We start from the raw sequence: 27,771 nt of genomic DNA, 5'->3' as shown, positions 1-27,771 counted from the left end.
TAAAAAAATAAAGTATCCATTTATACAGAGACACTACTTTACTTCAGGTTTAGTCACTAGTGGATAAACTTTCACATTCAAGCGTCATCGTATCACAAAGAGACACCGAGAAGACGAGAGTCGACAAAAACAAACGAGACGTGCTGGTCAAAACACATAATGCCCTGGATTTTTATTTCATTTTGTGACAATTCAAGAGGATTCTTAGTCTTTCCCGTGTGTGTGTGTGTGTGTGTGTGTGTTTGTGTTATGTATGTGTGTTGGTGGTGGTGGTGGAAGGGTCAACAAAAACGAAACAAAAAGTCATGAATCAACTGGGCCATTGGAATGGGCATTGGGGTTGTGGTACAGACAAAGAAAAACTACAAGTAGCCTTGTTCAGTACCAAACTCTTCACAGAAGAGAGCGATTTGTTTTTTTTTTGTCATATTTTTTTTTTTTTTTTCTTTTTTCCCAAATGAAGGCACCCGATAACTTGTGGTTCATGGCCTTTCAGCCTTCTGGAGAGTTTTTAAAAGTAGAGAAAACTTTTTTTCTTCAATTCATACACATTTTTTTCTTATTATACAGAAGCTGGAATGATAATTAATGTCAGTTACTGCATGTTTTTTTTTTTATATTTTAGTTTTTTTACTCCCTTATAGTTATTTTTTTGAGACCAACAAGTAACAAAAGAATGAAGTCTTTTCAGAGGGAAATTTAAAAGAAAAAAAAAAAAAAGGAAAATGGGACATACAAAAATATTTATTTAAAAAAATAATAATTAAGGAGATGTGGGGGGATTATCTTTTTGAGAAAACAAAAAACCCATCTGGTGCAAACCAGAGGGCCGAAAAAAAAAAAAAATATATTATACAAAAGCAGCATCAATTATCAATTAAAACAAATTATATAGTGCTTAGATAAGTCAGAAGCAGCAGAGTCTTCATCCCCATTGTTTTGTTACTTGTCTCAGGAATAATAATAGATGAATGGAAGAGCTTGGTGGAGCCATTAACCCACTCACTCACAAACTGATGCCTACAACAACTTCACACTCGTCATCTTCTACCCACCCCTGCGCCTGAATCTGTGTGAACGCCGTGGATTGAACGTGACACATGGGAACAACGCCCTCGAGGGGGAGAGGGAGGTGGGGGGGGAGTGGAGGGGGGGGGGGGGGGGCACAACATCCAAGAAACCAAATTTATAAAAAAATACATTTTTTCTTTTCTTTTTTTGTTTTAAATCGATCTAAACACTGACTACAGCACAGGGAGGAGGGAGGGAGGGAGGGGAGGGGGGGGCTGGTGAGGGGTACAGTGTATAAAAAAAAAAAAAAGATTTTAAAAAATAAAAAGGTGTAAAGGGGGGGGGGGGGGGGGGGTGGGGGTGGGGGGAAATAAACTTTGTAAACACGGCACAATAAATAGATCAAACAGCAGGTTCTGCACCATGCATGTGATGACGTACATTTTTTCTGTGGTACAACTCTCACACTCGCACCAGTTGCAGTTTGTCGTTTTCTCTTTTTAATTTCGTTTTTTTCTTCTCTTTTTTTGTCTCGTTTTTTTTTGTTGTTTTTTTTTTAATATCTCGAGTGCAAAACATCACAAATGAACAATTCTGTATTCAAGTAATGTTATATACAAGAATGGTGGGGGAATCGGAGGAGGTGGGGGGGGCGTGGAAGGGGAGGGGCATTACAAATATGCAGTACTGTACATATAATTGCCATATTAAGAATTTACAGACGATCTCTTATTAACAGTAACAAATAAGAAAATGGGGAGGAAAAAAAACAACAAAAAAACAAAAACTTTACGAGACGAGCATTGCAGTCAAGTCCCAAAACTGTTGCCATGGAAACCCAGCCTTGCTCATTCCGCCGCCGCCGCTCTCTTGCATCCACGACTAACGAATGATGCATAGCACCAACAAAAAAAAAAAAAGAAAAAGAAAAAAGAACAGAAGAAGTCACGCTTCCACCGAGCTGTGGACGAGAGGCTACGTCACCTCCATGGCCACTGTGTTCTCTGATAAACTGTTCAGTGCTGGCTTGTCTTGTTCGTGATTCTCCCTGAGGGAAAAGAAAGAAAAGAGGAGGCGGTGAATTAAACGGGTAAAAGCAGCGTGAAGATTTCAACTTGGCCTGTGTTTGGTGTTTCAAGATTTTTTTTTTTTTTTGCTTGAAATAAAGAAAAAGTGTTTTCAATTGAGAAAACATCTCTATTACTTATATATATATACACACATACACACACATATATAAATAAATAAACACACAGTACTGGCTACTGTTCTATCTTTACTATCATGATCACATCAATAAAACATCGTGAAACGTCTTATGTTTAAACAGAATAAACCAAAAGCTCTTTCCAAGTTATTTTTGATGGTCTAGAGTTTTTACACAAACTAATACAACTTCATTTAATCCTCAGGCAACAGTTTAATTTACACCCTCGAGTCATTCAGGATAAAAACATCCAAATAAAAATAAATAAATAAAGAAAAAGACTGATATGAAAACTCGATGTTTTCTGCATAAATCTACGTAATCAGATACAGAATTTAGACCCTTTAAATGTTTGATCACTTGAAAGACCATTGATTTTACAAATTAAAAAGTTATTTTCCATAAAACTAATGTTGGGGCACGTATCCAAATCAGTCTTGGGTGTGACCAAGATTATCCAAAATATTGACTTGATTGCATTATTTGTTTTTGTGTAGCTTTAGATTTAAAATTTACCACCAAAAAAAATCCCATTGACTCCCATTGAAACCACATTTTTTTTAAATCTGTCAGCCGTGATTTCATAAAATCATTCATTCTGCAACATTAGCATCTCATTTTGGAGAATAACAGTCAAATTTATAATTTTTAGTGCTCAACACTAGTTCAACATTAGTTTTATGGAATTTTCTTTTCATAAAAAACAGTGACTTGAAGTGATCAAATTGGCATTTAAAGGGTTGAAGTCCTAAAAATAACTGACTTGTTGGTAGTTTTTTTAAAGATATTTATGCAGAAACAAAATATTGGTTGAGTTTCTGTAGCAGTTTTTTTTTTGGATGTGGACTTTGTTACAACTAAAAATGCTAATGCAGCTAAAACGACAGCATCAATTAATTAAGTATAATTTGCTTTGGAATAAAATCATTTTCTCACTGTTTTCTGTTCGTTATAATATTTTCCAGCATGTGACTCTAATTATTTCATAAAGATAAACATCTTTTCCCCCTGTAGCGTCGTTTCTCACCTGGGCACCATGTCGAGCGGCGAGGCCGACGCCGTAGTGACCTTGGGCTTCTGACAGTTGGCGGTAGCTGTGTGGGCGAGCTTTAAGGCGGATGTCGACATGGTGGAGCTCAGCGTCCGGGGGGCGTGGATGCGCTTGCCGGCGGGGACCCCCAGACGGAGGCTGTTGTTGTTGTTGTTTCCCAGCAGGACCTGAGTGGCGGCGGCGGCGGCGGCGTTAGTGGTAGTGGTGCTGGCGGGGTGGGCGGTGCCGTTGTTGTTACTGGTGGCGGTGGTGGTGGTGGTGCAGGGCTGGAGCGAGGCGGGTGTCAGAGTAGTGGTGGGAGGAGCCGGGGCGGCGGGGGAAGGGGACGCTGTGCTCGTGAGGTTCAAGCCCTTGTAGACACCTGAGGGGGGTCGAGAGAGGGCGGGTGGTGTAGGTGGAGGAGGGGGAGGGAGGGGAGGGGGAGGGAAGGGAGGGGAGGGGAGGGGGCGGATAGTTGGTGGGATGCGGGAGATGGAGAATCAAGTTTTTAATCATCAAACTCTAAAGTTTTCACAGCGCGAATCTAAAAAAAAACTTTTAAAGCGAAACACACTAGAAGGTCGGTTTATTAGCAGCGGTTTATTCTTTCCAGATTCACAAAGACGCATTTAGAACAGAAACTTCCTTTTAACGCCCGTTTATCTGACTCTCGTGTTGTGGCAGTTTTTATCTGCGAAGGACAGAGCGGGCGACGCACCGGTTTCTCCGGCATGAACAAATCTCAAATTGAAAAATTACTTTTTTGTCACTTTTGTCAGTTATCTGCTGAATCCCGCCGCCTGTACCCGGCATCGGTTGCCGTGGCGACGGTGTCTGCTTTGTGCCGTTATCTGCTCTTCGGTTGCGCTGCATTGTGGGTTTTATAACTGTAATTATTTCACCCTCTTTGTTTGATTTGTCTGGCGCAGTGTTACTGTATTCCACCTTGGGTGGAACAAACTTAGTGTTTTGTTTTTGTAAGATGAGCTTCAGACATTAATATCCACAATAAAACTTTATTCAGTAAAACATCTGCTGTGACAACCAGCTTCTTCTTCTTCATCTTCTTCGTCGTCACAGCCAGACAAACCGGCGGTGACGTAGGAAGCAGTCATACCTGAGGGGGAGAGGACGCCGTTGACTCCGCCTCCCAGGGCGAGCTCCTCCTTGGATTTCAGAGCCAGGAGTTGGTCGGCGGTGACGAGGGCCGAGGCGGCGAACTGAGCGCTGGCCTGGTCCAACGTGTTCGCCAGGCCCTGTGGAGGAGACAAGGGGTCGGGTTGATGAGAGGACGGATGAGATGAAGACGAACACGGCGCCTGCGGTCGGGCCGGATACTGACCTGTGTGCTGTTGGCAGTGGCGGTGCTGTTGGCTTGCTGTTGCAGGTGGATTTGCTCCAGCTGCTGTTTCTGCATCAGGGCCAGCTGCTCCTGATGCTGCTGGTACTGTTCAGCTGTTAAAGCTGGAAGAGACAAAGGCTTTCGTTACAAATCTGGAAAACCTATTCACACCGACGTCTAACCACACACTTTTAAAAACACAAACAAAACAAAAAAATAGTCCCATGTGTAAAATATTGTTTTTGTTGCAAAAACAAATTAAACTCATTAATTCTCAAGTACCAACAATACTTTTGAAAATTAAAAACCCTTCAACAACAACAACAAAAAAAACACTCAAAGCCCCGTGTGTGTGATGCATCTTCCTTCATTCAAGCAGAACACACATTGTTGAGTGTGTATTATACAGCGTCTCTCTCCAACTCATTGTCTCTTTTCGTTAAATGAGGACACATTTGCTCAGTCACTCAAAGTCCACAATGAAAATGAAGGAGAAAAAAGCTTTTTTAAAACTAGTTTTCAATTTCTTGTAGGTGAATAAAAACCACACTCCAGTAAGTGACTAGTATATAACAAACAGTAACGCACAAGCACAACGCAACCTTTGACTTGAGTTATTTTGTTTCCATTAACACTAATAATCAGAAATTAAAAAAAAAAAAAAACGAAGCTGGAATCTATGTGGGCAGAAACATCTTGATTGGATGAAAGAGTTGAAGAAATATTGTCCATGTAAACGTAGTCATGGTTACAGCAGAGCTGGATGAGATGAAGATAAAGTCACCTCTGACCTTTTTCCCATCATCAATGCCTTCATCGAGCACAGTTTGGTGTTTTCTACTTAAAACACTTTAACAACAACTCATATAAAGTCACTAATATATAAATATTCTGGGTCCCATGTTGAAATCTGTCGATTAACTCTAGTAAATTTATTCTCTGGTGTCTCCTGTGCATCCATTTCTTCTTAGCTTTCCATTAACATCTCGGGGCCTTATTTTGTGGCCGTATTGATTTTCTCGTCCTCTGAGGCTTTTCATTCACGTCTACTTCACACGACCCCTCATCTCAAAGTCCCAGCTGGTCCTCACATGCCACCTTCACGATCTCTTCTTTCCATCTCCCTCTCATTTAATCAGACTTCTACGCTGATTATTCCAGCGCTGCTCTCACACATATTACACCGTCTCTCTGCAGACTAACTCCACCACTGTAGTTAATACACAGAGGTATTAGCTTCTTGGAAAATCTTTTGTTCATTCTATACAAGCCTGTAAGTTTCTTTGTGAAACTTCTACAACCGTTCAGTCTTTTCGAGGTGACTGGTCAACAGGTCACACATGAAAACGCAGCTTGTAGCAGCATAAAGACACAGGCTGCCCCTTCACAGCAACAACACTGGGGACGAGCGGCATTTCGTCTGTATTCAACGCTGCACGCCTGCGTCCACACACCCCAGCAAATCCTGCGCATCTCATGAATATATTCACCGAGCCAGTTTTAATTGCGGCCGGGGTGAGGTGGCTGAAGTGAAACCGTGAATGCCAAGCAACAGCTGTACGAGGAGGACAACAGCCACGGCACAGCAGGAGGAGGAGACAACGCTCCTACGATTAAAACATGACCTCCACGATCCAGGAAACCAGGAACAAAACAAGGAAGCACTTATCACGTCGTGGATGATGGTTAATAATTACCAGGAATGTAACGATCAGGTTTTTTTGCTTCCCCGATCCGACACCAATCTTTTAATATTCAACCACATCCCAATCCAACACTAGATAAACAAAAACATTTTTGAGATTCATAAAGTCTTTTCTTAGTTGTCTTCTCTTAGAGTCGACTGGATTCAGTCCAATAAATATTTTTCTGCTCGAACCTTCTGTTCTCTACCCCAGAAACGTTTTTGGTCATCCAACGCTCACATAAACTCCCTGACTGTCTCTGGAAGATGTTTCTCCTCAACAATGTTTCCAGGATTTTATTCCTCTTCCTTTAAATGTTGCAGTAAGTGTTTGTTGGTGTTTTGGTGCAGACTGGGACGTCCCTAGTTGTCACTTCTCCAACACATCAATACCATTTGAGAATACTCTCCATTCTTTTCAGTCCAATACACTTTTCACTGGGGCTACTTTCTACTACAACAACAACAAGAGCCCGATGCAACACAAAACACAATCTGAGTCTGAATGCAGCTAAGCAACTTACCAGCAATGGGTGGGGGTGGAGGGACGACCCTCACCGGGCGCTGAGGGCCACAGGGCTGTCCCCCAGAGACTGGGCGCTTCAGGACTCGGCTCAACCTCCTGAATAGCGGGTGGGCATTGTCCAGCTCGTGTAGTGGTAGTGTCCGTGGTCTAAAGTGCCTCCATCGGCACGACTTAATATTCAACAGTATCTGACTGAGGTCCGTGGGAGTGGGGGAGGAAGGGGGGAGAGAGGAGTTGAAGGAGGAGGAGGAGGAGGAACTTCTGTCCGAGGTATTTGATTCTGAGGTACTGGCAAACTTGTCGGTGGCCGGTGAGCGTGAAGTAGTTGTAGTAGCGGGAGGAGGTGAAGGAGGAGCGGGAGAAGAGGGAAGAGGCAGGTCGAGCATTTCCAGGTCCAGTCCGTGGAAAATGTTGTCGTGGTCCGTGTGTGCCCTGTCCAGCAACACCCTGAGAGGCGAGAGGATGGTCAGACATCGTCCTCACTCTATCCATCATTATAATCAGCAACATGACAAATAAAATGAACAACGAGAAGACAACGGCCACGACCACCTGTGAACAATGTACAAAGCTAACATGCAAAGCTGTGGTATGTAAATGTAAAATAAAGAAGGGGGAGGGGGTTAAACCGACCTGCCGCCTCGTCCCACGCGCCGTCGGGCCATGCCCAGGCACCGGCGCGGCACCGTGAGCGTAGTGAGACTGTAGCGAAAGCGAGCTTCTGCCAAACCGTCCTCCCAGGGGGCGCACCACGGCCAGCTGCCCACGCGGTCCTGACGAGCCTTAAAGGCAAACGGGACACTCGTCATTATCACCCGTCCTCGTTCTCAGGACACAGAAGTAGTTACTACTTGTGGTGTAAATTCTAAAAAACAACAAAAATCAATTCCTTCTGCCTGGACGATGACTGTAACAGTGATGAATTATGACACCATTAAGCAGCATTAAATGGATCTTGCGAGTTCAGGTGCTTGTGAAGCCTCGGGGCCCTGTGGGATGTCCACACGGCCGTTTGTTTGTTCCTTTAAAGCCTAATTTAATGTGCCGTGGCCAAAAGGTTATGTTCCTTACAGCATAGTACTGGCAGCCTGCCTTCCTGCGAAAGGCATAGACGCCATCTGGGTCGTTCTCCTCCTCTGCTTCTGAAGAGCCTGAGTGCAGCTGTGGACAGGAAAGGAAAAGAGGTCAGATGTTGCAGTGAGGTAAGTAACAGGGGAGGATTTATAAGTTCTGAAGCTGGAGGTTGTGGGTTGGAGCATTTTTCTTTCCACCATGTGGTTTAGCAATTTTGAGTGGACGAGTCAGGACAGAGGGCAAAGTGCAGGGACGGACGGTGGAACTCATCGTCTGTATAAATCATTCTATCGGTGGAGACGGTTGGAGGAGGCTGCAGCGCAAAGTGGTTACGACGCCGTGTTTAATACACGCAGCATGTGTTCTGTGCTTGAATCATTTATCTAGTGTGTAATCAAGTGTTATAGGGAGTGTCAAGGAAATACAAGATACAAGTTTGTCCTGTCGTCTCATCCTTTTGGGCAAAACCGGTTTCCATATCTTTCCCTTTAATATCTGGCAAACACATCTTTTATCTTGAAACCGCCATCGTTACATTTTGAAAAAGCTTCACTTTAGACTCATTTTTACCAACTAAAACAACTAAATCCATCATACGCACTCGTAGGATGAGAGGGTTGTGTTTCTGTGTCGGATCGTACCTGGGAGAAGGGCTCGTCGTCCGAGCTGGGGAAGTCGTACTGGTTCAGGTCCTTGGCGTTGAAGACAACAGGACCTGCGTGATGGGAGGTGCCCGACGACAACGGCAGCACTTTCTGCTTCTTCTCGTACTTCCTCTTCGGTCGGGGAATTTCCGTCTTCTCCGGCTACGAGGGCAGAGCAGACGTTACATGATCCGGCAGAGGAACTTTGAGGACACTTTTAGAGAGCGCTGCCTTAGGGCAAGTTTTAATCTGACACAGCTTAAAAATATTCATAATATTACCTTTTCAAAAGGCCGTATTGTCGCTTCAATTTCTGGGCTGCATTTTAAGCAGCTTTGCTTTTAATTGGGGCTAATTTTCTTCTTCTCTTCCAGAATAATAATAAAAAAAAAGAAGAAAGGGCCTCACCTTGGACTTGTAGTCCTTGAGGTCCATGTGGTCCTGGTGTCGGTACTGGTTGGTGAGCGGGACCAGTGGAATGATCTGTGGCCTCACCAGTGCCCGTTCAGCCAGAACCTCTGCCATCACCTCTCCCCCGAAGTCTGACATGACGTTTCTGGAAAGAAATCAGAAATCAAAACACGGGGGATTAGTCCGAGAACATCTTCACCAAATACAAACTCATCAACAGTCGACGTTGTTTTGTTTTTATTCACAGATTCAGACGCATCGTCACCGTTTTATCTGATGAATTATGTGGTTGCCAACATGATTTGAGACTCACCTCTTCTCAAAAATCTCCAGTGTGAGGTGCAGCAGCTCTCTCTTGCTCTTCTCCCTCCTCTTGATCATTTCCAGGATGGTGACGGCTCGGCTAAGATCTCGCCGAAGCTTCAGCATCTTCTCGTAGGACGCCTCGTCGTTCTTACGGTTCTGAGAACAAAGTTTAAACCATCAACACTTTAGAATAACAGCAGCTACAACTACAGGCGCCTCATGTTGTAGTTAAATTAATCACATTTAGAATTACTGTTTGGATTAAGATTTGATTCATGTAGAATAAATGTCTTGATGAGTACTTAGAACATTTCTGAAGTTGTTTGAAGGGTTAACAGAGCAGAATGTAAAGCTGGAAACTAGAATATAAGGTCCACATGTTGGCAGAAAACTAAACATTTAAATCTCAATGGAGTTAAGTGTGTAGAGTCTGATTTCCATCTGATCCCTTTCCTGGGTTCAGAGGATAATTTCTGGTGTTTTGAATATAAAGTTCATACAGTGATGAACTTGTGTGTCTCCTAACTTGTCTGGGATCATGTCTGAAGTATTTAAAAGCAGACTGGATCTATTCTGTGTGTCAGGTGACAGTGTCTGCACAAGAAGCACCGACTTTCTGTCACAATGTTTTACTGGAACTACAGACTCTGCCAGTAAAGTAACGGCCTCGATCTTCTTTTGTCATCCTGTCAAAGTGAAGCATTAAGAATCCAGTCTGGGTGGTAGATGAGTCGTGTGCAGCGTTTACAGTTTATCTGCACCCAGCTGAACAAAACACATCTTCCTTAAAATTAAAAATTATTTCTTGCACCAAGACATGTAAATCAATTCTTCTCAATTTCCCGTCATAACCGACAGAGACACTGACCTTCCTGGTTTGCATCTTCTCGGTGCGCCGTCTGAAGGCCACGTAAGGGTCACTGGTGCTGGAGCCGTCCCGTTTCTCCTGCTTGACGGTGGGGATGAGACTGTTGGCTTTGCTGTTTTTCCTCTTGCGGCTCCAGTAGTCGTAGACCTCCTTGATGAGCTCGTCGTCCTCCTTCAGCAGCAGTTTAGCCTCAGGAAGACTCACAGCCTAAGAGGGACAGACTGGAGTTAGACTCTCAGTGTGGTTCACACAGCAGCGACGATGGCGACGAGAATTAGTTTTAAAAGGGGCTTTAAGCTCTTTCTTACAGGGTTTCTGCAGGTATGAACACGTGAAATTTAAGACTTTTTTAAGGCCTTTTAAGACCATTATAAGTTACGTTTAAGACCTACCTAAAGTACAAGCTACCAGGTCACATTAGTAGTTTTATTTTGGTGCACTGTTAATAGTTATATTTCATAAAGAACTAAACAGAACTAACTGAACTAACTTATTCAACGCATTGAAGAAGAAGCGAATGAAGCGGTAAATGGACGTACGGATTTATGACTTGATTAAATGTAATTTACAGTGCAAAATATGCTCACATTAAAGTCTTTTTAATGCCTTAAATTGGGATTATCAAGTTTTAGAGTCTCTAGAATCTGCAGAACCCCTGTTCTAGCATAAATGGTTCAACATCAGCGCTACCAAGTAGCTAAGGTTTAATATATTCTGCTGAATACCTGCTGACCGCTGCCTTTCTCCAGCCGGTCGATCATCTCCTCAAACTGCAGGTAGCTGATCTCCATCTTCTTTTTCAGCTTGTTGACAAAGGCCTCGTCATCTGAGTCCAGGTCGTAGTCTGGCTGCTCTGTGTCCAAGCTGAAAGCTGCAGGACAAAGTCAGAATAATTGATCTGGTAGTGACTTAAGACACATGGAGAATGACAAAGCATCTGTGGTTTTTAGCCACAGATGCTTTGTAATCACTTTGAAATACCAGAGGCTGACTCTCTATGAACCCAAGCGTTTTGTTATACATGAGATGCAGCACAGTCACGGTTTAATCCATGAAACCAAAGCAGAAAATAAAACTTGAAATGGGCTGACCACAGCAGCCGACAAGACTCATAAAACGCACAGTGCACAACCCAGCTCCAATGTTTGGATTAAAAAGAAAAAAGAGAGAGATGCTTGCTTTCTGTGTAATGTCACCAACTGATTTCATGCATTTTAAAACCGTTCACTATAAAAATGTTTCTGCCTGTTACAAGACCACAGTGACGCAGACACAACCTGAACTAAACGGCTCCGATCAGCAGAGGACGACTGACTCCTCTACATACTGAGAAACTGAGAACCTTCAAATCAACATAAAGAAATATATATATGCACACAAACACTAGATGCCACCTCCGCCATCTCTGTCCATTGGAACAATGCGTCAACGCTGCCGCCATCTTGGGCAGGTGGAAGCAGTGTCTACTTAATGTATTAGTGAACAGAGGTAGAGGTCTATCAATGATTAAAATCATCATAACTCACTGAATTTTCAATCTGTTTGGTTTATTTTAAATGTCAGACATACATTTATGATAAATATAGATTGGTTAAATTAAAAATGCAGGTAATGTGCAACACCATTGAAAGACTTGTAGGTATTTGTCAAATCAGATATAAAAATGGACTGATGTTAACAATAAAAACAGCGGTAACGCTGTTTTAATAATAACACAACTGCCTTTCAGACAATGACGTCAGTCTGTCAAATCATATCGAATCGTATCGTATCGTGAGATGAGTGTATCGCTACAGCTTACGTGTCCTGCAGTACTTTAAAAGAGCCTTTAACATTTCATTAAATTTCTGGATACCACATCACAGTCTCTTCCTATGTTGATGCCCCTTTAGAGAAAAGACAGAGTATAATATAACCACCACCTACAAATAAAATGTAGACAACAGGGGTCCCAGCATAAACAACCAGAGTTAAAAGGTTCTTAAAAGTGTTTCCTGCCATGATGTGGAACAACTGGGGTAAAAACTGGGGTAAAGATCCAATAACAATCAGTAAGACAAGACAGAAGCTACAACTCCATCTGAAAAGGCCGAAAGTTGATTTTACTTGATAAGTGTGACGATATAAGCTGCAAAGCCACCTGGAAAATGAGCCAAATAGAGACAGTATTTTGAAAATAATCACAAATCTTGACAAACCATTGACAACATGAGTTCTGTAAAAACCTGTAATCTCTCTAAATAAATCTGAGACCATGTGACGATGAATTAATTAATTCAGGAAATTAGCACTTTAACGTCAAGCTAAACCCAAAAAGCTGCTGCAGCTTCTATGTGAAGAAAATAATTCCCTCTATTAAAGACGTGGGACGACCAGAATCAACGAGTGCTCAGAGGCAGCAGCTCAGGACATGAAGACTGATGCTCAGGATGATTATAAAGCTAAATTACACCAGATCTCTCCTTCTTTTATAATAGATAGAATGACTGGAGACTAATGAACAGTATAAATTATATAGTTGTTTGTCAATCTACAGCTTCCACTTTCTTCCTTTCGTTACTTTCCTACCAGGAAGCATCATTAATGTGTATCATGACACAAACTGAGTTTGTCTGCAGATTTATAAGACACATTATTGCAGTTTCGGTGAAGATGTGACTCTGTCCTTTGCTTATGTTCTAGTGTGATCACACTCACTCTAGAGTTAACTCACAGACAACTAGTTCATCTTAAAGCCTTGTACTTATTTCGACAAAGTCATGTCCAACCGCGTTGGACTAATTTAAATCAGCTTTATTTCACTCTCTTTCAGAATCCCGGGCAGCGTTCGTGTTTTAATTCAGGCAGCGCTGCCACGTCCGGCAAAACCAAATTAAGCTAGAAGGCATCAAGCATCCACAGCTACTGTTCTCACAATGACAGAAGGAACAACGATGTGTGGGTCAAAGTATTTAAAAAACAAAAAAAGACACACTTCATGTTGCGTGATAACGACAAACATGGGTACAGTAGCCTCCATCTCACCAGCGCCAGAAGTTTACAGTAAAAATAACACGGATTAACTATATTGGGAGAAATGTAATAAACTCTAGTAAAATATAAAACTTCTAAGAGCTAAAAATGATCCCAACTCTATTTCCTGTCGGTTTCCGACCATCGACACCTCAGAGAAAATCCCGACATCAGACTGATGCTGATTTGACGGCATAAAACATTTGTCATTTTCAGATCTCCACTGATAACGGGGGCCTGCGTTTAGGAGGCAGCAAATTGCTTTTTCTTTGAGAAACAATCGTGGCAACCACTTGTGACACAGACATGGTTACTGAACTAAACAATCCACCAAACTCATTTCCTGTGATATCATTACTGGGCCAATCTCACAAACTCATTTACTTTGACAAACACTGGACAACATGGGTCAAGGCTCACAACACACATGCTTGATGAGAGGTCAGCTTCATAATTATTTGTGTTTAAATGTCATTTCAGGGCTTCTCAACTCCACATGCACGACAGATGATATTACAAAACGGCCTAAAGTGAATAATTCCAAATAAAAAAAAAACAAGTTTATTGCAACTATTACAGTCAACAGTCCCCAAGTGTCATTTAACACATTCAAAACCACTGAAGGGAGTAATATCACAGCCAGCATCAACGACCCCGGTCCCTCAATAAGCTACATCACACTCATTTCCTCCGCTTTCTGTATCACGTATTTGCCACTTACGCTGTATGTGAATTAGCTGCTTTGGCATCTTGTAGTCCCCAGGGTAGAGGGAGTCGTAGTAGGTGATGTTGCTCTCCGCCTCGGGGACCGGGATGACCATGTTGTCCCGCTTCTCGCCATAGACCTGCTGTGCCGAGATGGCTCGCTGGAGATGGTGTTCCTGCAGAAGAGACGGACGCGAGGTTGAGACACATGGAGGACGGTTGTGGGTGTGAGGGTACATGTTTGAAAAGCAGTCGTCACAAAGCTTGAAAACCCCATTGCCATTTAAAATTAAATGTGTATTTTCTGAGATTTCAAGCAGGAAAAATCTGCATTAACAGAGTAACAGCAAACAAACAGCATTAGTTTATTTCAGATTGTGTGTGTTTTAATGGATTTAAAGTCACTTGGTCTCTTTCTGCATTGCAGTTTCTCCACTAGACAAAGAGAAAGGTCGACTGTCTCAGTTTCTTGGCCATAATTTAAAGGAAATAACTTGATTTTTAAATTGTATCTTTTAATAACAATTAAATAAAACTTTTCAAACTCCTAAATACCAGCATTAGCATAGGGCAGAGGAATGTGAATGAGCTAGTGATCTTTAAGCATGAAACAAGTTCTGCTCATCAACTTGACTTAAATAACAGCTCTAAATATCAAATGGCTCCTTTCAAACTCATCAATCTGAAACACCAGAAACATCTGGTTCACTTCGTCAATCTGCAGGAAACCCGTCATTAACGTCCTGGACAATGGACACTCAGAATAAAGTGAATGTCATCGTTGTAAATGGCAATAAATAACTCTCTTTATAAGTAAAACATTTCAGGACACAGAGTAACTACACTATCATTAATTACTAGCAGGAATTAACACCCACCATCTGCCACAGAAACAGGAAACTCAGCATCAACACAACCATGAAACTAAACCACGCAGAGTTTCTACTAGTGCATCATTCAAAGCTGAGCTGCTTTATGTTGGTCACGTGTTTGTGCTCCACCTCTATTTTTTTTTTTTTTTCAAAGAACCATCCCTGCTTTGCTCGGATGAGGAAGGTGATGAAGGGAGGAGTTTTTACGTTTCCATATTTCACACCATCCTACTTCACATCATGCGAGTTTTACGTGGGCACCACAAACAGATGTTCGCAATAAAAACCTCGACTCCCAGAGTCATTTAAAACGGAGGAACTTTCTTGGCTTTTGCTTTTGTTTCAGCTTTGTTTTCTAGATTTAGAGTCAAACAGCCATTTATGATACCAACTGCTCAACACTTTAAACACACAGAACAACAAACCAACTCCATTGGTGAGTTTTAAATAGTCACAGTGTGTTTCTTAGGCTGCCAGGAACTGTTATGAACAAGCTAAAACAAAGTTGTAGATCGACAGCTAACTCCATTTCTCTTATAAACATCATGACTCTGCTGCTGTGAACCCGACGGCTCCACAAAGTAAACTGAGCTATACTTTAATTGAATGATTATCTTTTATCTTAACCACTCGCGCATTTGAACAAAACTCAGGAAAAGACTGTGCACTTTATATTAAACGTCTGTGAGGAACATGATGAAGTTTATGGGCTTTTTAGTATCGATCTGAACATTATTTATGTGGGAGAGGATGTTTTTAATTAGACGGTGAGTCCGCAGGGGGAAATAACTATGAGCGTTTCACATACATAAAACCCGAGTGTATCAAGAGATGCAAACCAGTAAATAAAACACAGGCAGCAGCAGTGAATCATCCTGCACCTGGACATCACGACATCGGCTGACGAGATAAAAGTTTAGTAAGAGAACGGAAAACCAACTTCAAAGTTTACAGGAAAAAAATAAAAAGACAGCTTTGATCACCATCTGACATAAGCCCAACACAAAAACATTAAAACAACTAATAACAATCTAGGTTTTTAACGTTCAATCCGATATAAATCTTAAGAAATTTGAGAAATTCCTGACGCAGGAAGGATCTGGAATCTCATCCAATCACAACACAGGACCAGAGGGAAACCCGACACCGTTTCTGCCTCCAGTGTTTTGTCATTTCGTCTCATCTACCTGCCACCGAGCAGCGTGGCGAGCGTCTGAGCGGGTGAGGGAGGGAGGGGGGAGGATAAGACGGGAGGAGGGAAGGCTGCAGGCCTGACTAACTGGTTTGTTAGTGGGCCGTTTTATCTTTTTTTTGGCCTGAATGGGACGGGAGGGAGCGGCGCTGGTGGAGGCCTCGTACAGCAGCTCCCCGGAGAGAAGAAGGTGTGTGTTTGTTGTTGTTCTCCCTGCGGCCGTCAGACACACACGGATCGCAGGGAGGGCAGGGGAGCGAGCGGGTGAGTCAGAGCGAGAAGCGTCTTAAAAGAAAAACACTAAAAAAAAAAAAAAAAAAAAAGAGTCCAACTGGTCCGTTATGAAAATCAACAGACTCCTGCCAAAAACAATCCTTCTGCCTCTTGTGCAACGCGAGTGGAGATGTTGAAAGCGGCTTCGTTTGGAGCCGGTCTGTGTCGTCAACATTATCAAACGGGCAGCGGTTTGATTCCTCAGTAACACAACAGTGCAGCAAACACACACAAAAACACACTACTACCACTAGTCATCTCCTCTTTTGTGTTAGCATCTGTCCAACACATGATCACTTCACAGAGGCTGAGCTTTGATTTGTGACAGTGTCCGTCCAAAATCTAATTTGCATCATATTATTAACACACTCTGACTTTGCCAAATCATTAGGAACACCAGCGAAACACTCCTGCATTAAACCTTCATGACGGGTAACAGCTGTCATAAACTGTGTTTTTATTCCGATTTAGTTTTACAGGTTAATGTGTGCAGAAACTATTTGTTTACAATTTGTGGTTGTGTTTTTTGAGTTTTTCTCAAAAATGACTGATAAGCAGGATGAATTCCAGGCTCAGCCCAACCATCAGATAAAGACAACATTCCTGCTTCATGAAGATTACGGCATTCAACATTTATTTACAGTAACATAAGAGGCTGTTCACGATATTTTCATTTAACAGGCTGTGGTTTGTAGTTCTGGTGAAGCTGCATTGTGTTGCTGTTTTAGTCTGTGAGCTGAGCTAAGTAACAGAAACACTTCATTAAATCCATTGAAGACATTAAACACATGAATACCTTTGGTGACACTTGACAAATGTGTCGTTTTTCCCTGCAGATCATAGTTTCACTCCCCCATAATCAAGAACAAATTCAGCAGATTTGTTTCCACGTAGATGAATTTACTCACTATTAATTTTCCCATATGAGGCTTTGAAGTCCTTTGGGTTCAGAACAAGCTTTGAAAAGTTAATTTTCTTTTAATTTAATTCCATTTTGTCAACACAGCTTCTCAGGTTATTGTTCAGAATGACTTGGACCGCAGCAGAACTGAAACTATTTCAATTAGTGCAATTTAATTACGACTTAGAGCTTCACGTGAATTCATCTTAACGTGAGCGGCTCGTGGAACCAAACCGTGACCAGAAAAAAAAGAGTGACCACTTCAAGAAAACCTTCATCGTGCTGCTTCTGTGGAAAACGTGCAGAAAATCAACAATGAACACTGTGGAAAACAAGTCATTCTTTGGCAGGCGAGTTCTTCGAGGCTACACGGTACTTGATACCTTCACCAGGACCTTGAAGACACAAAGTGCAGCTTGGATGCGTTCAGCGTCCTCTATGCTGTTCCATACATCTCCTTTCATACAACAACACATCACTCCAGTGAATGGAACAAATCAAGACTATGAGATGTGGACAACCCACCACCATCATAGTTGGGATGCAGATAAACTAAGCTTATATGTGGAAACAGAGCTAAATGAAAGTTGATTATATAAAACGCTACAGTTAAATGCAACTATACAAGATGTTTAAATCTCTACATTCAGAGAAAAATCTAATTATTACTCACAATAACTACAACAAACAATATGAAAAGAGAGTTTTTACTAAAGCCTGGTCCCATTGATTTTCCTGTATCGCCCAGAGTCGGTTACACCCGAGGCCTGTGTGTCATCAAAGCCATGTGGCCGTGGGATCTGCTCTGAGGAAGCAGCTCCTCTCTGAACTGGAGATGCTCCTTAGGACGAGGTTTTAAATTGCACAGAGCACTCGAAAAAAAAACCTTCCAACCCATTTGTAGAATTAGCTGCGACCCCCCCCCCCCCAATCTGTGCTTGCATAACCACCACGTTCCTATCGCACATCAACTTCCTCTTGTCCACACACAGCGAGGGAGAAAAACTCATAAACCCGAGAGGCCTCGTAGCGAAAACACATCGGCTGCCAAACCCTAATCAAGCCATGTGCTTGTTTACTCTCCAGGCCGTGGCTATTTGCCTGACAATAAATAGACTCCGGTTGAAGTGAACAGTCAGAATACAGAGTATTAGCTGGGGGAGTCACATATATATGGGTATATATATATATATATAAACACATAGAGGAGTCCAGAAATAGCCCTCTTAAGTGACCACATCGATCACTGTCAGGTCCACTGAGCAGCCAGAGCCCATTCCCACCTCCTCCCGTCTCGCCTCCTGACAGCTACTGTCCCAGACGCTGTAAATGACACTTTTACGTGACGGGCGGCTGCAGGGCATCGTCTGGTGGGGGCCGTCCAGAGATATGTGCGGCACAAAGGCCGCGTCAACGCACCGCGTGGGAGAGGAGGGATCTTAACCGGCCGGCTGAGCTGGGTGGGAAATTTTAACGGCGGAAATCGAAACAATAACTCCAGACAACGTGTGTTACAAAAAACAAAACTGCCAGATTGTGTTTCAAGCTTCTCATTTTTTATAGACCCGACTTTACAAACACTTCAAATTAACCGAAACTTTCTGCTGTACGGCAGGTAAAATATAACTCGGTGACCAACAGCGTGTTTATACTAGCTTGAGTTTAGTCTAACAATCGCACATTAATGCAACAAATTAATCACAAAGAGGGAACACACACTCCCTGACCGGTTCATTAGGCGCACTAGTGAAAACAAATGCATTCAAACACAACAGTCCTGCACTAAATCTTAGCTCCGTGAAGGTTGTGGCTTTCAGTGCAGAGCTGTGATTTATACAACTATTGAAGTGTGTTGTTTCAACGCGAGTTTGTTGTTACACCATTTTAGTCGGTGGCTAGACTAAATATCAGAAACACTAGTGTTTAATTCATTGCAGTTGAACAGTGCGTAACACGACATAACAAATCCCCACCTTTCTGACGCTGTTTCAACATAAACTGAACATTGTAACAGTCACGTAGGAGGATTTAGTGCAGGACTGTTATAGTAGAACGGATTAGTTTTCACTAGTGTGTCTAATAAACCGGCACATCTTTAGTGTCTGGATTTTAAGAAACGCTACTCGCAGAAAACACTCGACAAATTTGTTGTTTCCTGGTGTCTGTGCAGCTTCTTCTCTCCCACTGTTACACTAATGCACATAACAAAGTCAGTGTTCATACTCCTCTATTTACTGCAGACGTCAAACTCAAATTCAATCTCAGGAGTTGTTCTAGGTTTCTACCAGAGCTGCATTTAAGAATCTGCCTGGGACCTGGTGTGTAAATGTGGCTTCACTGCCCACAAAGCACCACAAAACTAGAAAATGTTTGCAGTAAAAAAAGGTGCAAAACTGCTGACAGAGGCAACTTTCAAATTTCCCAGCAGAGGCTCTGGGCAGGTGACATGCTCCACATTCCCACCCAGCAAGGTCACGCAGTGAGAAACTGGTGGCCCGCCAGAAATGTGCGTGTGTGTGTGTGCGCTGTCAAGTACGAGGACCGTGTCTGGCAAAGAGGCAAACACAACAGATGCCTGCGGGTTCCCACCGGGGCCACAGACACTGACCTCACTTTCACCCAAATGTAAACACAAGACAAAGTGTCTGGCCCAAAACAAACAATGCCGCACGTGCTGAGGGGGAATTTCGGGCAGTGACGGCGTTTTTAGCGGGTCGGCCGGCGTCTACAAATTACCAAAACCACATGTTGGACTGAGATGTGACAACAGACAAGTCCTGGGTTCAATGAGCGCGGCTAAACACAGTGTACCTACGAGTTCTCCTGCGGTCTGAGACGATTCGGAAAGTACAAGGAAGTCCACTGTGGCAAGAAGAATTCAACTCGCTGCTCAAAATGAAATTCTTGCTCAGTGGGTCAAACATCTCCAGAGTTGCCGAGCGCTATTTCAACCTCCAGCATCCACCAACTATGATTTAAAACACATTTCCAGCAGACGGCTCCAGACACCGAGTGGTTGGCTCACAGCGGGGCCTTGGCCTACCTCTTATGATAATACGGCGATTACATAACCCCAGCGCTCCAGCTGAGCAGAGCAACAGACTTTCAAGTGACAGCTACCCCCCCTCCCCGCTGCCCGATATCCTCCTGAGCGCCACGTGCCGCTGGTCTGCCAGCCCGCTGTGCCATCTGACACACTGAACCCCTGACACCGAGAATCCACAGGACCGACCGGCTGCAGCGCAGGACAATAAGAGCAACCGGCACAGACGTCTGGTGTGGTTCCCCCCAATCTGCCTATTCTTATATTTAAGCATCAGGAGAGAGAGGCAGGTCAGCTACAGAGCAGAGTCATTGGAGAAGACGATATATAAATATATACATATACAGGCTCTATTTAGTAGTGTATATGTATAAGAGTCCAATTATGTCAATAAATGGTAAAATTCCCACATGGTGCATCCAGGTTATAGACATCCCCCTACATCCTAAGGATAATCGCAGCATCCCTGTGGGAAGCAGCACAAGCAGGAAGCAGAGTTTGTTTATCCACCTGCATCACTGTCTGATCAGGTTTAATTCTTCCTGTACATATGAGAGTGCATGCATTTGGGGATTTTTTACTTGTTTACATTTTGTTGTACGCAACAAACTTTTTAAATTCGTATTCTGCTGCTGTAACAAAAAAAAAAAATCCTTTGCAAGATGCATAAACATTTTGCATGAAAGCATCACATTTTTCTGACCAGGGTAAATACATACAATGTTCTTATCTAGACATTTAAAAGCTGTTATAAACCCATGCACTCTTGGTTACATCCTCATTGATTAATATATAATAATGTCCCCTCAGGACGGTGGAATTAAATTAGATATCAGAAGCACAATAATAAACCCAAATGTATTTACTATCAAGCAACAGTTTCAGATGCTGCAATAAATAGAAATCAAAACCACTGGATTGCAACTTTAAGCCCTGCAGACTTAATAACATGGAGATGATAACATTAAAAGGAAAAATGTGCATCATTTGAACTAGTCAACACACTGAGAAAAGCAAAAACATCCATTCAAAGATGACCAAGGCTGTATTTCCTCCATTGCATGGCAGCACTGTTGATATTTCTGTCTGCCGGTGGCACAGATGCCACATAATCTGAGACCGCTAGCTCCCCCTTGCCCCGGTCCTCTGCAATTACGCCAACACAAGGCCCCCATCCGGACAGACCCGAGACAAAATGTCGGAATCTCTCGGGTCACATGACTCCTTTGTACTCCGAAAACCACCTAACGCACAAACGTGCCGGCCAAACCGCACATTTTTACCCGAAAACGACTCGCCGCGTCCCCAACTTTACCCAAACATTAGCTCGAGTCCCGCCCGGGAGCCATTAGCGACGGAAAACCGTCGTGTTTCTGCTCCGAAAAATTGGCGGCCATTTTGTGAAAGCTTGCGCAGGAGGAAAAAAAAAAAAGAGAGGGACGCCTGCGATTATGTAAAAAAAAATAATAATAATAAAGTGTGTATTTTCAAAAAATTATAAACGGTTAAAGCATACCGATTCCTCTTCTTTCTCCATCCCCGTAGGCATCTGCGGCACTGCCCGGTTAATTGATGCATATTCGTGTAGGTCGGGTAAATCCTCACAACGGAAGACGGGTAGTGGCTTGGAAGCGTCCAGCGCCCGCGCCCGAAACGACAATTTACTCATTTTTTCACAACTCGAGATGCGATATAAATCTATCCGGTCTCCTAATATTCACAGCGGTGCCGAGTGGAGCTTTCATGGATGTTTCTGTGCGGTTAATCTCTAATCTAACGTGTAGCTTGTATTTAGGGCGTCGCCAGCGGAGCCGGGGGAAGGCCCGGATCTCGGTCGCTCTCTCTCGGACTGTTTTTTTCCGACGCTCCGCTCCCTATCGTTGGTTCAGTGCGCCATGGACAACATGGCGGACATTTAAAACTCTTTTGCTGTGTTTCGCTCGGAGCGGTCCAACCCCCAACTCTCGGACCGACCATTCCCACGCGGTCCCGGGCGCTTGCGCGTTGCGGGGGTGGGGGGAAGGGGGCATTTTCCTGCAAACTACTAACTCCTCTGCACAAATACACATAAATTATTGAAATAAACACCAAGATATCGGCCGAAAAAAATATACTGAGAAAAAAAAAATATATACATATATATATATGTGTTTATAATTAACTAAGTAAATAAATAATATAGAAAATAAAATAATAGTAAATAAAAATAATAACATACATGAATCAAATATATTTTGATTTAAGCTCTCTAAAACATATAAAGAAAAGTTTATTAGTTGCTGGAAGTGAAAACCATTTAAATACTTCTTCAATAATAATACACCAATAATAAAATGGGGCTAATTATAACAGGAATAGTAAATAATATTAAAAACCAGGTCATTTTTTTAAATAAAATACTGAATAATATATATAAATTTATTTTCCCAGAAGACAATTATGTTGAAATTTCCCCACTGTGAGACAAATTAAAGGAATATCTACCTGTTTATTCATCTTTATAGAAAAAGTTACAAAACAGGGCACAATCTTTATTTTGCACCAATAATAGAAAATATTAAATAGTATTTAAATTACATTAAAATATATAAGTTAGGAAATGCTGTTTAAACAATAATACTACTTCTAATACTACGATTACTCCCTCTGACATATAGAATGAATAACAACAAAATAGATAATGGGGTTAATTAGATGTACATAAAATTGTACTCGTACGCATTTTAATATAAACAAGTTAGAGAATTTAATAAAGAATTTATTTTAAAAACAAACAAAAAACCCTAAAATAAACAAATTAAAAGAAAATAACTTACAACTGAAAAAAAAATCACATTTTAATTACCGAAAGTAAAACAATAAGAAAATTATTTATAATAATAATGATGACAGGATCACATAAAGATTTAAATAAGTTCACAAATAAATAAATAAATAAATTAAAAATATTAGAGGTTTATACTCTGAACATATATTATTTTACAAACAAACCTAAATCACTTATTTGACTTTAAAAACTACAACTAACTCAACATTACTGACGAGTATTTTCTTCCCATTAAATCCTTTCTCCTAAAACTAAAAGCAAGAAACGACTTCTTTTCTCCTTTGATGGAAAACTGGAGAAACGAGACCAACACTTCCTGCTAAACAAGCACAAAGAAATCCCGAGTTCCACTGAACCACATCATCCACTGATAATCAAACACAACAACACACTATTAAAAAAAAAAAAAAATATTCCAGGTGCAACTCTTCACCTTCTGAGTAACATCGCCCTCTTCTGGCCTTTCAGGCAAAACATCATACTAACAGGTCATCAGCATGTGCGTGTTTTTGGACTAAAAATACACCTTTTCTGAGCATTTACCTTAAAAACAACGTCTGGCCCTTGTAGTTTTATTTTATTGTTCAGTTTTCAAAGTTGCTGGAACCGTGGTGCTTTCAAGACGCTGTGAAATCAGCTTTAACCCACATCCACATGGGTTTTTATAGGGTAGTGATAATCTAAAGGTTTAGTATGAAACACAACCAAAGACACCAACAATGTTGCTTCTTTTTTTTTTGTTGTTTTTGTGTTGTTATAATTCAATGTCCCTACCTGTTGCTGTTGAATGAGTTGGTGTTCATCCAGGGTCCAGCAGAGGTTTTCTCCCCACCATTAAATCCTCAGACTGCGCCATGAGGACCTGTGAAATCAACGAGTTAAATTTAACAGGAACATTAAAGCCACAGCATCACAGACCTTAAACACTAAAAAAAAGACACAACAAAAAGGGAGGTTCAGGAAAAAGGTTTGCCTATAGAGGAGCAAAGCCAATATATTCGTCCAACACCTGATCGTGATTGTCAGGTGTCCAATGACCACACCTGGCTGAGTTCACAGGCAGCGTCAAACCGGTGCATCAACACTCCCTGTTATTGGTTTAGTCTGTGCAGTCGTCACACAGGAGCTCAAACCTTTCACCGTTCACAAACACTAATGCTGCTTTTTCAAAAAAATAAAAAATAAACAGCAAAGCTTCCATACTAAACCCCACATTTACACAACCTGGTACAGGTAACAGTCCAGTACAATGGTTGATGATACCACTTGGACCATTTATTTTGACATCTAGCGCCACATACAGGTCAAATATTTCACATCATCCAGAGAAATGTCTCAATGTTGGCAACTGCAGCCTCCTGGGTCGTTGACTGGTCCCAGGTACGTTCTTGTTTAATTAAATTCCTCTTTATTGGACAGTCGCTGGTGTAAACTATTCAGTTCTTTGGTGGGAGGAGCTAATGTTTGACACTTTTAATGTGGACGTAGAAATATCGTCTCAGCGTAAATTGGTTTAATATACTGCCAATACTACCTTTTAACATTTATTTATATTTAGGGCAATAACACGACATTAGTGAGATGTGTTTAGTTAATCTAATCTATCTATCTAGAGATAACATGCAGATGTTTTCCTCTATAGTCAATCGATTGGTCAAACAGTGAGATTTTCCTTGTCTTTGTCCAATGACAGCAACAAGTTGACTTTTATATTTTATCTTAGGCTTTAATTCACAGGATCTCTTGTCCTATTGTAGCAAACACAGGATCAACTATTACATTTACATCCGTTACCAGGGAGTTGGTGCGTTATGCAAAGCATCGTTGTGGAACATGAAACCAGTGAAAGATGAGCGTATTTGACTTGTTTTTTTCAAATACATTGTAATATATAAATACCTTTTTCCTTATTTGGTGACTCTATAAAGACTCTTGTTCTGTTTATAACTGACTATCAACATAGTGTCACGAATATTATGGAACCGTGTTCACTGCTGTAAAGTTGATACTAGCCACATCTGTTTTTAAATTTTCAGTTCCTTAATGAAAACCTACAGAGAGTCAACAGACCATCTGGATCGGGTAAAAAGAAACTGATCATATCTGGTTTAGCCAAACTCTTTTTGTTTTTGTTTTTTATCAGAATATGACTGTGGTAACACACCATTTGGATTTCACTATGGGCCACATTTCACCAGATACTCCTCCAAACAATCAGAGCCACTTGGTTGTAAATAAATTCAACTCCATGCTGGTCAGATGACATGTATGACCATATTGCTGTTAATTTTACGCCCAATATTATTATTATTTTTAAGCCCACCCAAGAAAACTGACTGGCCAGAAGGCAGGGAGGAGTTCAGGCTACGCCACTGGCCATTGAATATCCGATTATCGTTGATAACTGTCAGAGGGTTGGATATATTGGGCGGTAAGTCAATGTTGTGTATTCAAAGTTGACGTTATAAGCAGGAAGGTGAACAAGTGTAAGGAAGGCTAGATAACCGGGTCAGAACATCCACAAATCTGCAGCTCTTTCGAGGTTTCCCTGGCCTGCAAGTGGGCAGTGCCTATTGAAAGTGGTCCAAGGAAGGAAGGAAGGAAGGAAGGAAAAGGGCTGCACCACCTTTGAGGACAAAAAGGGGAAAAAACTTGTGAGCTCCAACACAACAGATGAGCTACTGCAGCTCAAACTGCAGAAAAGTGTCCTGAACTGGACACGTGTGCATCAGAACTGGACCATGGACGTCCTGGGATACGGTTTTCTGGTGAACCACCTTTTCTTTACATCACAATAGAGCGTCAGGTGCGCATTTGTCACTTATAGAGGGGAGGCATCCGGTGCTGGGATACGAGGAACAACGCCTTGCCGCTGTCATAGGGGTGTGCTTGGTCTGCAGCAATGTTCAGGTCATCGATGTTAGTCACTTCACAGGTCAGTGGTTTAAAAGGTCGTGGCTAAAATGGCACATAATCCCATTCTGATATACTGATTAAAAATCCAGTGACTAAACATCTCATCATTCTTATTTAATTTGAGAAAAATGCAAATCATTCCAATTTGAGGACAGGGCCTGCAGTGTTTTATAATTATGCACAAAATGGACCAGACAGAAGGACAAGAGTTAAGGCTGAAATATTTTCCCAAGTTTGTGACCTGGAAATGTGCGATTCTGTAAAAAAAAACAGAGGACTTTCATAGCTCACATACTTTGTGCTAGCCATGCTACAAAAAAAAAAAAAATGCCATGTGGGTGTGGTTTGTCTAACAATACCCAAAGAATTCACACAATCGCAGCAAAGAAACGGGACCCACATTGCATCAGATTAACCCGCAGAGGAGATGTGGATGTGTATCTGGTGATAATTATTAACCAATGATGACAGCACCACAGCCACATGCTTCATGACACTCATGAGGGGCCCAGCTGTGACCCATCCATCCATCCAAGATCCACCTCTACGGATCATTTAGAGGCGCTTTCTTTTTTTATTTTTTACCTCTGATTTGATAAAGTGTGTGTGTGTGTTAGATAATAAAAAGGAGGCACATGAGGCATGATCCAGACCCGTGCAGGCCAGGGCCAAGCAGTTCCGTGCCAGACCACAGGAGCAGCCTGGCACTGTTCAGCCACACACCCTTTTAAAGCCTTAATAATCCAGCAATGTTCACATTTCCCAACCGAGATGATGAAACAAAACAACAGAGAATCACACATAAAATAGAGCTTTTCATGAGCCCGAGCAGGATGTGTCAACAGCATTCATCATTTTCAACTAGTAAGATTAAACATTTTGTTTAACACAATAAAAAAAAAGGGGGACATTTAATCGACAGACATCACATCCTGAGCTGATAAAGTGATCAGGAACTTGTGTTTCTGTTTGTTTTTTTCTGTTTGTTTATTATTATCATTATTATTATTATTTTTGAGGGGGTGATGTACTGCCTCCAGCTGACCAGCCAGGAATTTGATGGCGTTTATATGAAATAATAAAAATAAAAACATTAAATCACACGAAGGGGCCTCTTTTTTTTTCTCCCCTTCTTCTTCTTTTTTTTTTTTTTTTTTAATTTGAGGCGACCACATCGAGCCAAGTTGAAAACATAACAGGGAAATACTCACCAAGTCGACCGCTCGACACACGCAAAGGGTTTCAAGGCGGATGAGAAACATTTCTGCAAGTCAGAAGTTTATTTTAAAAAGAAGTAAAAAAAAAGAAGAAACGACATAGGGAGACGTTAGCCGCTGCTAGTTGCTCCAGTCGCCCCCGTAGCGAAAACCCCAACGGTCAGCCGGTGTCCTGGCAAGGAGGAGCCGCTCTCCGGTTCACCGCGTCAAAAAAAAAAATAAAAATAAAATAAAAAACAATTAAAAAAACGGAGCGTATCTGTCGTTGAAAGCTCAGTATATTTCCCTTGTCGATGTAGGAGCCAGGCTGAAACTAGAGAGGTGGAAACCAAAGTGCTACTGTTGGGGGTTAACAACTTTGCTGTAAAAGGCGCGCTCTGATTGGACGGCCGCAGCGACCAATCAGAAGCGGAGACCACTGGGGGATCGTGGCGTCACTCTTCCACGAGGGAGGGGCGGGGCGAAACGTGATTGGTCGGCGACGTCACGTTTGCGGATGCGTTAGCAGCATTAGCTTTGTGGCTAAGGTAGCGGTTATACGTCAATTTGTTTACATTGTTTTACCGTAAATTTAGCGTTTGTATACTTTATTCTCAGTATATCTGCGACTGCAACTATCGTCTCAAATAAATTAATAACACTTAACGATTGAAACTAACACAAATATTGTTCATAACATAAATATAAAGCAGTCTAACCCGTTTTTCACG

At 41.9% G+C, this 27,771-nt stretch overlaps 1 protein-coding gene across 2 annotated transcripts; it reads right to left on the bottom strand.

Annotated features, from left to right (window-relative positions):
* Window positions 1-147: 147 nt before the first annotated feature.
* Window positions 148-27,438, bottom strand: LOC125010702 (enhancer of polycomb homolog 1-like). Of its 2 annotated transcripts, XM_047589462.1 has the most exons (15): window positions 27,056-27,438; window positions 23,703-23,790; window positions 13,837-13,996; window positions 10,829-10,974; window positions 10,104-10,310; window positions 9,243-9,391; window positions 8,927-9,074; window positions 8,516-8,680; window positions 7,872-7,961; window positions 7,434-7,582; window positions 6,799-7,247; window positions 4,591-4,712; window positions 4,366-4,504; window positions 3,246-3,630; window positions 148-2,059 (listed from the first exon to the last, which is right to left on the bottom strand). In XM_047589462.1, the coding sequence occupies exons 3-15, from the start codon at window positions 13,934-13,936 to the stop codon at window positions 1,987-1,989; spliced, it is 2,322 nt and encodes a 773-aa protein (XP_047445418.1). In that variant the 5' UTR covers window positions 13,937-13,996; window positions 23,703-23,790; window positions 27,056-27,438; the 3' UTR covers window positions 148-1,986. The 2 variants fall into 2 exon arrangements, with proteins under 2 accessions (XP_047445418.1, XP_047445417.1); XM_047589461.1 differs by lacking the exons at window positions 23,703-23,790; window positions 27,056-27,438 and adding an exon at window positions 21,618-22,091.
* Window positions 27,439-27,771: the final 333 nt, after the last annotated feature.

Source organism: Mugil cephalus, chromosome 7 (genome assembly GCF_022458985.1).
Source record: "Mugil cephalus isolate CIBA_MC_2020 chromosome 7, CIBA_Mcephalus_1.1, whole genome shotgun sequence".
Lineage (NCBI taxonomy): Eukaryota > Metazoa > Chordata > Actinopteri > Mugiliformes > Mugilidae > Mugil > Mugil cephalus.
This window is presented reverse-complemented; position numbering and strand designations above follow the sequence as displayed.

Coding starts and splice junctions, on each gene's coding strand:
- LOC125010702 (XM_047589461.1), bottom strand. CDS start 21,770: ATGAGTAAATTGTCGTTTCGGGCGCGGGCGCTGGACGCTTCCAAGCCA. Junction 7,583..7,871: donor CAGGCTGCCAGTACTATGCT/GTAAGGAACATA, acceptor TTTGCCTTTAAG/GCTCGTCAGGACCGCGTGGG. Junction 2,060..3,245: donor CCGCTCGACATGGTGCCCAG/GTGAGAAACGAC, acceptor CTTTTCCCTCAG/GGAGAATCACGAACAAGACA.